This window comes from Marmota flaviventris, chromosome X, assembly GCF_047511675.1.
Source record: "Marmota flaviventris isolate mMarFla1 chromosome X, mMarFla1.hap1, whole genome shotgun sequence".
Taxonomy (NCBI): Eukaryota; Metazoa; Chordata; class Mammalia; order Rodentia; family Sciuridae; genus Marmota; species Marmota flaviventris.
In genome coordinates, this window is record NC_092518.1 from 40,767,136 (window position 1) to 40,776,961 (window position 9,826).

The 9,826-nt window shown below is 42.8% G+C and overlaps 1 protein-coding gene across 1 annotated transcript in view; it reads left to right on the top strand.

Moving 5' to 3' along the window:
* The window catches only part of Dgkk (diacylglycerol kinase kappa), a 132,450-nt gene extending 127,711 nt beyond the window's left edge, over positions 1–4,739 (top strand). The window contains exons 26-28 of the mRNA XM_071606589.1: positions 306–416; positions 3,564–3,687; positions 4,660–4,739. Coding sequence (XP_071462690.1) covers positions 306–416; positions 3,564–3,687; positions 4,660–4,739 — 315 coding nt within the window. The remainder of the gene's footprint in view (positions 1–305; positions 417–3,563; positions 3,688–4,659) is intronic.
* Positions 4,740–9,826: the final 5,087 nt, after the last annotated feature.

Consider the following 9,826-nt stretch of genomic DNA (forward strand, 5'->3'; position numbering starts at 1 on the left):
AACTAGAGGTTAAGGGTAGGACCCTTGTCCTTGACCCTAAGTTGTAGGGGAAGAATTCAGTGATATTGGACAAAAAGACTTTGCTTGCCAAATTGAGCATACCCAACTGCAGGGAGTGCCCCACCACTTGTTTGTTTCCTGGATCTTCCTGTTGAGAAAGAAAAGAGCCTGATTGCCATCCAAAGGAGATAAAAGTTGTCTCCCAGTTGTCCCCCACTAGCAGGGACTGGGAATACAGGAGAGGGCAAGAGTCTATGAAGGCAGGGTGCAAGGCATTGGTCATTCATTGTTTTTCTTGTCTCTAGCTAAGAAATGCTGAGGCTGAGGCCACACTACAGAATGCCCTGGATGTCATGAGTCAGGAGTTTGAAAAGTTATCAGAGATCTACTGGATGAATCCAATCCTGGTTCCAGAGGTACGTAACATGGGGAATGGACAATAAAGGGATAGGGAATTCTTCCTTGGTGCCTTACCTTCCAGTGTGGGTCAGGACATGGTGGCTGATGCAGCAGGAGTCCAGCTTCAGCTTTAACAGAGCTTCTTCCTACCCATTTCCTCATCATAAGTGAAAGAATGAAACAGAAAACATGAAATGTAAGGTGACCATGGGGAAACAACAAGAAAGAAGAGCCACTCTATAGCAAGAGATTATCAGGAAGAAGAAAGATTGTTTTTTTTTTTTTTTTTTTTCCCTATGGTGTTCTCATGGCTGCAGATTCCCCCTCCCTGCTCAGTTACCTATGCCAGGGCTGAACTTCATCTGATATGAACCAGCATGGCCATACCAGTTGTTCACAGACAACAACTATCATAATGGTTAGTTCATACTGCAGTTACTCTATGGCCAGTGTCCAGGCCATACTGGTAGTTAAATCTTCCAAATATAACCTCTCTTGCTGCTGAGAGAGCAGGCCCTCTCAGTGGCTCTCCTTAGCAGGTACATGAGGTACATGGTTTAAAAGAAAATCAAGCATATAAGCAGTTGTTCCAATATAGTTGCAAGGATGTTGTCATGTTTTAACAACTCTGAACACTTTCTAAAGATTGAAAAATAGTCCCATCTCATCAATTGAATGACCCAAAGATGTTCACCTGTCACAAGGTAAATTATTTTCTTTATGGTATGAAAAATTCCTCAAAACTTCCCTACCATAGAACAATTCGTTTCAACCTGTTGGAATCCCTAGCCCCTCTATTCAGTATACCTGTTTTCTGTCTCTATACACCAATTATATGCATGTGAGTGGTATATAGAGACACAGTACAATTTTGGAGGAAATGTATATACAAATTTATGTCTTTTTGTGTATGTGTTGTCTGGGGATTGAACCCAGGAGCACTTAACCACAAAGTCACATCACCAGCCCTTTTTCTTTTCTTTTTTTAATTTTCAGACATGGTCTTTCAAAGTTGCTTAGGGCCTCACCAAGTTGCTGAGGCCAGCTTTGAGCTTGCAATCCTGCCTCAGCCTCCAGAGTCACTGGGATTACTGGTGTGTGCCACTGCACCCCGTTCCAATTCATGTATTAAAATATTTAATAACTTTCTCTAATGACCTTAGAACTTTCCAAGGCTGTTTGTACCTGATGCTTTTGATCAATAGCTCTCTGGGGAAGGAAACATAATGTTAAGACAGCAAAGGAAGTAAACTTTTATTGCACTCCTGTTTTGGTCAGCTATTTTGCTTCTATGACTAAAAGACCTGACCAGAACAACCATAGAGGAGGAAAAGTTTATTTGAGGTCTCACAGTTTCAGAGGTCTTAGTCCATAGAAGGTCAGTTCCATTCCTCAGGACTCAAGGTGAGGCAGAACATCATAGTGAAAGAGTGTGGCAGAGGGAAGCAGCTCACATGGTGATCAGTAAGCAGAGAGAGAGAGAGAGACTTCACTCTCCAGATACAAAATATATATCCCAAAGCCATGCCCCAAATCAACCCCTTCCTCCAGCCACACCCCACCTGCCCCCACTTATCACTTGGTTAATCCATTCGGGTAGTAATTCACTGATTAGGTTAAGGCTATAGCCCAATCTTTTCTCCTCTGAACCTTCTTGCATTGTCTCACACATGAGCTTTTGGGGGATACTTCACATCCAAACCATAAAAACCCCATTCTATTATTACCCAGTTCAGCTCTATCTCATCAAGCTTCTGATCTAGAAAATGCATTAGTTATTGAGAGAAATGAGACAAACACATCCCCTACCCTGAGATTCCAATGTATATATGAGTCTTCCCAGCCTGAGACATAAACTCTTTTCTGAGCTACAATATTTCCATAGAATAAAAGGCATGCTAGTGAACAACTAAATGGACAGAAAGAAAGCTAGGAAGATGTTTCTTATTCACTAGAAACCAAACTTGCTCACCTTTAGGTCACAGAAGGTTCAGATCCACTTTGCTGGGGGAATAGCAGGATGAGAGATAGTTATTCATTGGGCTTCCCAAGATGTTGAATGAAGAGACATCCTTCTATTCTGAAAGACAATTATTTTTTGTTTGTTTTGTTTTGGTACTGGGAATTGAACTCAACCACTGAGCCATATCCCCAGCCCTATTTTGTATTTTATTTAGAGACAGGGTCTCATTGACTTGCTTAGGGCCTTGCTAAATTGCTGAGGCTGGCTTTGAACTCACGATCCTCCTGCCTCAGCCTCCTGAGCTGCTGAGATTACAGATGTGTGCCACTGCACCCAGCCTGAAAGACAATTCTGAAGATTGGTCTGTATAACCAGGAGCAGTATTACAGGAGAGGGGGTAAGTGTGAGCCAGAGAGGAAGAAGAAGAGGCCAGGTGAAACTCTGCTCCTAGTGGAGGGGGATTGAAGACACAAATAGTCTCCAAAGGAAGGTAATCCCAAAGCTTCTTGAGATGTGTTTGGATGATTTTCTGGCAACAAAGTTAACCTCAGGGGGAAAAAAGTTAACCTTGGAATGATGTTTTACTAAGACCAGTAGTAAAAGGAGCAAGAGACTAGGAGGCTGAGCAGGAATTAGAGTGTATAGGATCTGCACAGCAGAGAACCCACATAACTAAGAGCTTTGTTTAGAGACCACTCTATATTCCAGACAGGCAAGCAGGTGGCCTGGGAGGCATGATCTTCCCTATAGGAAGGTATGTGGTCAAGGAGTGAGTGGGCACTCATCGACTTCATGTCTGAAGGAAGGAGTACCTTTTTTTCCTAATACATGCAGAGGAGCTACATGAGCTAACAGTGGCCCTAGCAACCTCACCCTTCCAATCTCTAGCAACGTGACCTCAAGTAACTTCTCTGAGACTCTGCTTCCTCATTTCTAATATAAATATAAGCAACCTTTGCCAGGTTGGGTGATTGACATGAGAACATTTACTGAAGTATCTAGCAAGACACCTGGCTTTTTGTAAAGATCAGTTCTTTTCCTAGAGCATGTAACCGAGCTTGTCTCTCATACTTGGGGATAGAGAATAGAATCACCTGCTTTCTGTAGCCATTCTTGTCCATCACATTGCCAGGCCCCTAGGAATTATTTCTGAATGTTAGGTGACTAATATTTTGACCTTCTTCTTGCTATGGTTTTCTAGGAAAAATCTTCAGATACTGATAGTAGAAGCCTCAGGTTGAAAATTAAGTTCCCCAAATTGGGGAAGAAGAAGCTAGAAGAGGAAGACAAGCCTAAATCAGGCCAAAGATTTTATGGTTTTATTGGTAAGTCTCTTCTACATGTATAAAGAACACAAAGACTTCCCTAATTGCCTGGGTACCTCCCAGGGACTGGAAACCCCCATTCAAATTCACAGGCACAGTGATGATGGAGCCAGCTTGAAGCCAACTTTATATAATGCCAAGCAGACTTTTGGACATGGTGTGGGTTAGAAAATGATATGGACACTGGAAAGGGAAGAATCTGAGAAGTAATGTTGCTGAGTAGCCTCTATGATATGTATAGATTAAAAGAAAAATGCAATCAGGTAGATACTTTTTCTGCTTGACCCATTCCTAAGAGTCAAGAACAGGTTTTATGACCTATCTAAACACTTATTTCCCCTGTTATGGTAAAAGTTCCTGGAAATGAAAAATTTCAATATATTTCATGCTTTGAATATTGGTTCCATCCCATCCTTCTTCATGATTGGTCCTAAGCATTGCTGAGATGTCACTGGGACTCAAGGTTCTCTTAGAGTTATCACTTGTATCAATTCAATGATATCCACAGTCTCTCCTAAATTTGGGGCCTAAGTAACCTGCACTTGAGAGCTATAGCAGTAGCACACATGGAAAAACATGATTAGAGGGAAGCAGTTTGTTTTGTTTCTTTGAGGATCTGAGAGTTTGCACAGATGCCAAAAGAGATTTTCTTGGATTAAGCTATATTTTCTCAGGTGTGGTCTAACTGGTCTGATTCCCTAAGAATCTGCCAGTTAGAAGACCATGGCATTTAAAAGTATTTCTGAAGACTCTGATGGAGTCTACTCATGGAGTAGTTTCATATGTGCATTCCATTTATTTTTGGCTCATTTGGTATCTGCTGGTTTTCTCTGATGATTCAGAGATAGTTGCTACAGCAGAAGCAAACCAGTCTGTCTCATAACAGATTCTGTTCTTTGGGGGGGTTCATACATTTTGGGCATCTGGCAAAGTACCAACCTCATAATTTCTATACTTATTTTTTCTCTGAAGGTAATTTGTGGCGTCGCAGATATCGTGAAGATGAAACAAAAAGTGACGATCCTCCAACACCATCAAGATCTCAGCTGTAGCTCTTGAAAGTTGGAAGGAGAACTCACACTGCTTAGGACTCTACAAAAACTCTCAAAACCTCAATACAGGCTGGACTAAATTATTTCAGAACAAACATGAGCACCACCAAGAAAGACCCTCTAATTCTTTACACTTACACATTTTTCCTGGACTTAATCAGGTCTCCTTAGAGGTTTACATTTTCTCATTAGCCAAAGATTCTTGTTCCGAGTTGTCTTGTTCAGTTCTCCTTCTCTTTGTACATTTTGAGCAACTACAGTATTTATTGGGATAATTGCTTCATGAATGGCCTGGGATCTATACAGGATTCAAGGAAGTTCACCTCTTCATGGAGTCTGGGAATGGTTTCCTCTGACTAGCAGAGAAACTGGAGAAGCTGAGGTATGAATGAATGACACTCTAGGGAGATGAAGGGATGGGGCAGGACAGCCAGGCCTGGCTGTGTTTCTCCTTCAAACCCTGCCAAGTGTAGCTTGAAACTGCAGGAGATCCATTCTAGTAGGCTTCTTAAAATGAGAACTAGGTCCCAGGGTCTTGTCCACTTGCCTGTTACAATGACTATGTGAAATCTTTCTGTGTTGATGTAGGAACCCCTCTCTCTCCCTCTCTCTTCTCTTCTTCTTGTTCTTCCTCTCTCTCTTTCTCTCTCTCTCTTTCTTTCCCTTTCTCTCTCTCTCTCTCTCTCTCTCTCTCTCTCTCTCTCTCTCTCTCTCTCTCTTCCCCCTCTCTCTGCAAATCCTTTGTTTTTCCATGTGTGCATGTATGTCTTTGCACATGTCCAGGTGGTGCTCTGGTGGCTGGGTGGGCCCATTGGTTGGAACTCACCACTCATGGCAACCGTATAGGCTCCCCTCCTACTGCCTTGATCCTAGCCTGCATGCCTCCACGGAGTGTCTGCCTGCATTCTTGCTGGATTTTTTAACTAGATGTTTTGCCGCTGTGCTGCAGTATAGATTATATAGAGACATAAAGATGTAAATATACATATATATATTTTTAAGAACTGAAAATACAACTCGACCTCTAAGTGACCCTCTAATTTATTGTGCTAACCCAGGAATCCCACCCCACCACCCATTACCCTACACACACATACATCTCTACCAACTGCCCTAGTTCTTGGTGGAGCTTCTAATCTTTTGGTGCATTTTTAACGTCTTAGAAGTAGCTGGGATCTACCTGTGGTCCAGCTGATTCTGACGTCCCCTTAAAATTCTGAGCCAGGCCACAGAAAGGGGAACAAAAACATCAATGCCCTAGAGAAGGGGCTAAGCTGGCATGCTGCCTTTTTTGCTCTATTTGTCCTAGACTTTACATCAGCAACTGCCCCAACCTGTGCTGTCCCCTTCCCCAATCAAAAGATGACATGGAGCAACCAGACCTAGAGCTCTGTGACTTAGATGTCTTAGCTACAGACTGTCTGACAATCTAGTCGCAGCCTAGGCCCTTCCCCTCAAATTCTCTCTCTTGGCCCGAATCTTCTGGACAGGCTGTCAGGTCAGTCCCCAAATCACCTTCAGATCTTCCCATCTTGTCTCTTTCCTTGAATACAAGAGGGACATTCAGAGTGACCAGAAAGAACATGGGCCTGGGGAAATGAAGGCTAAAAGCCTCTGCTTCCCCATGGTTCTTTTTCCAAATTCTTCATAAAATATAAACTTGGCCTAGATTGCTCCAAATCCTTAATTCAATTTTTTTTAAAGTCTGTTCCCATTCATACAAATCTAATCAAATCCCGGTGCCCAGAGAGATTTTCTCTGCCCTCCCTCTCATCCCTACCCCACCCTAAATTCACACCTTTAGGTAAGTGTCCCTCCCCACTTATCAAGATCAATCCAGAAAACTGGCTTTTCCCCACTTCTCATACCAACTTAGCGTGCTCAATTACCTGACTCAGTCCAATGGCTGGTTCATCGAGGTGCACAATTCAAACTCTAAGCACTGGTTCTCAACTTTAGAACTCCACCAGCCTAACCCACTGAAACCAGCCACCTGTGTTCCACCTCTGCAGGGGTGAGGAGAAAAATACTAACAAGGGGATAGTCCCCAAATGTCTGATTGCTGTGCCAAACAAACAAAAAAGTCCTAGCTCTACAACTAGAGAAGAAAGTCAATGGAAAATGATGACAGAAACCTAAAACCTACTGAGGCATCAGAATGTATCCTATGTATTCAGGTGGAGAGTGTGTCATTGTGTGTCGTTGCCATGACACTGGCTTTGTGTCACCCTTTCTTCCCAGGAGGAGGTGTCAGATCCAATCAGAAGGGTCACCATTGCAGGCCATCTTAGCTCCTCCTTGGCTGAGTGAATTAACACCTGTGCACACACTCACAGAGTTGGGAACTGAGTTGTATTTTTTTTTGCAGGAGAGCCTTTTCAAAATGGAAAAATTTCTGAATGACCAAAATTAAGGAAACAGAAGAAAATACTGGGAAAGTGTAGCCTTATCTTGGCAACGACTAAGCAGGGCTATCTCTTGTAATTATTTTTATCACTAATAATAGTCAACTGTAATAGGACTCCATCTCTTGTGCTTACTTTGCTGAAGTGCTATAGATCTTTGTAAAGTGTGCTGCTGCTGTTGCTCTGTTTTCCCATCTGGATTCCCTTTCATCCACCCTGTCCTCCCACCCTGAGTCAGAAAGATATTGAATGAAACAACCAGGATTGGGAGCTAAAGCCCAATATGGAGCAGAACTGATATATGATGGGGGTCCAAGAGCAGGTGTGGCTTGTGAGGTCATTTAAGATTCCTCCTAAAGTGACTTAGTTAGCATTTAGTGAGACAGCTTTGGAAGCACCTGTTCTTGCAGTACTCTCGGAAAAAAAAAAAAAAAAATGAGTGATCCCTCTCTCAAGGGAATTGTCTTAGCTCCTGAGGGTATAAGCTCCTTTCAGAATGAGATTAACCACTTGCAGGAATACAATTGCTCAGGTGGTGGGACCAGACACCAAATATACATCTCAATTATGTTCAGAAATCATTAGGAGCCAAAGCTCTGAAGTATGGTTGTATCTTTGGTAGCACTTTCTGAAAATCGTATGAGGTGGGTAAGTGAGGAGAACAGTATGAGGGGAAGGCCAAATAGATTTGAGCTGTCACCAACTTCTTCTGGTATCAGGACTAAGGAGTTCAGCAGCTATCCAAAAAAGGGCCCTCTATGCTAGGGCAAAGGAATAGTAAGGAAGAGATTTTCAATTTAATAATAAGTTTGGCCAGAAGAAACAGTTGGGATCAACATCGACTTCCCTCAGGATGCATATGGAAGGATTTTAGTTTCAAAAGAGATAGACACGAATACCAAAGCTACCAAACCCATTCGCACCATTCCATCCTATAAGGGACCTTGATTGGCTATATGGTTTGTGGAATTGCATTTGTCTATTTGTATGTTAACCTGTGATCCATTGTGGTCTTCTGTGTTTTTGTTTTCTCGGAGGCCCCTGCAATTAAGCAGCAGGGCCAGGGACTGGTTGGGGGAGGAAGCTGGGATAGTCATGAGTAAAAGGAAAAAAAAGCAGAAAGAAAAGGTTCCATGAAAGTGTGCTTATTCTTCTTCCCCCCCAAAATGGAACACCAGTCCTCAAAGTTAATAAAGTATTGCTTCTTAAAATATTTTAATAAACGAATAAATATAATCAACACCAGTGCCTCGTTATTTACCGCCGCATGGTGGGGGGGGGGGGGTGCGTGGTGATGGAAATGGAGCGCGAATGGGGTGGGGGGGGGGTCCTTCACGCTCTAGAGAAGCCCCATGCTGGTCAGGATGACAGGTGAGGGCAGGCGGGGGCAACAAACTGAAACTGGCCATCGGGGTTGATCATAATACTATAAAAGGGCTGCTGAAAAGAATTCTACAACCTAGTTACAATGCAAAACAATCCTCTGGGGAAATACATGCCACTATAATTGTTCTAGAAGTCAATTGACTTCAGGATACAGATCTCAATAAAATGAATTAGTTACTGGAGAGGTGAAATGGGATGAAGGAGGACTGGGGCACTGCTTAGATGCTAAATAGGGGCATAAAGCACCTTTCAAAATTTACACAGGCCAGGCACAGTGGCGCCTGTAATCCCTGCAGCTTCTGAAGGCTGAAACAGGAGGATCAAGAGTTCAAAGCCAGCCTCCGTGACTTAGCGAGGCCCAAGACAACTCAGCAAACCCCTGTCTCTACATAAAATATAAGAAAGGGCTAGGGGTATGGCTCAGTGGTTAAGCACCCTTGGGTTCAATCCCCAGTACTAAAAACAAAACAAAAACTTTCACAGTACAATCTGTTCCCCAAACACAAACATCACACACTCCTCTCCCTTCTAGAAGTATTTGAAGTAGTGTCAAGAGAGAAGAATTATCTCCGGAGAAGAGTTCGAGGAGTTCCCTGAGGAGTTTCTTGGCATACACATTGGAAAAGAACTTCAGCATGAACCAGACAAAGGCACAGAGGGAGGTTTATTTAGAAAGGTAGATACACATTCAAAGGAGAATGTGGGCTCTCTCAAGAGCAAGCAGCCTTGACTTGGGGTGGGGGTCCAATATTTACAGAAGGGGCCAGACTAGATAGAGGTGGGTGCCTCAATTTCATGCCAATTTTCCCCCTCATTTTCCAAGGGCTTGGGCCAACACGAACAAATGGCTTTCTGCATCTCAATGGCTTGTGGGTGTTTCTTTTAAGATTCAGTATGTTTCTTTCTTTATACTAAATCTCTATCACAGTAGGAAGTGGTGTCCCATTCAGATCCCAATTTGGTTTAGCCTAGCATGGAAATATTTAAAATTTCTGCCCTACTAACAGTGGCCTGGGGGAGCCAGGTATTAGTCATATTTAATAGGTAAGCATCTAAGGCCATTCTAGACCAGGGTCCCACAGCATGCTACACCAGGGTGAGAATGCAAACCTTCTAAATCTCTGACTTTCCAAATATGAAAAATTGTTTAGAGACAAAATATCTGTGACATTGAGGACTGTGTACTCCACAAAACGACATTTTTAGGCTTTATGAGAGAAACAACTCACCAGGGTGGGCTATGTAATCCGTGTTTAAAATTTTGTACGGCAACCGATAGGCTAGTGAAGCACTATC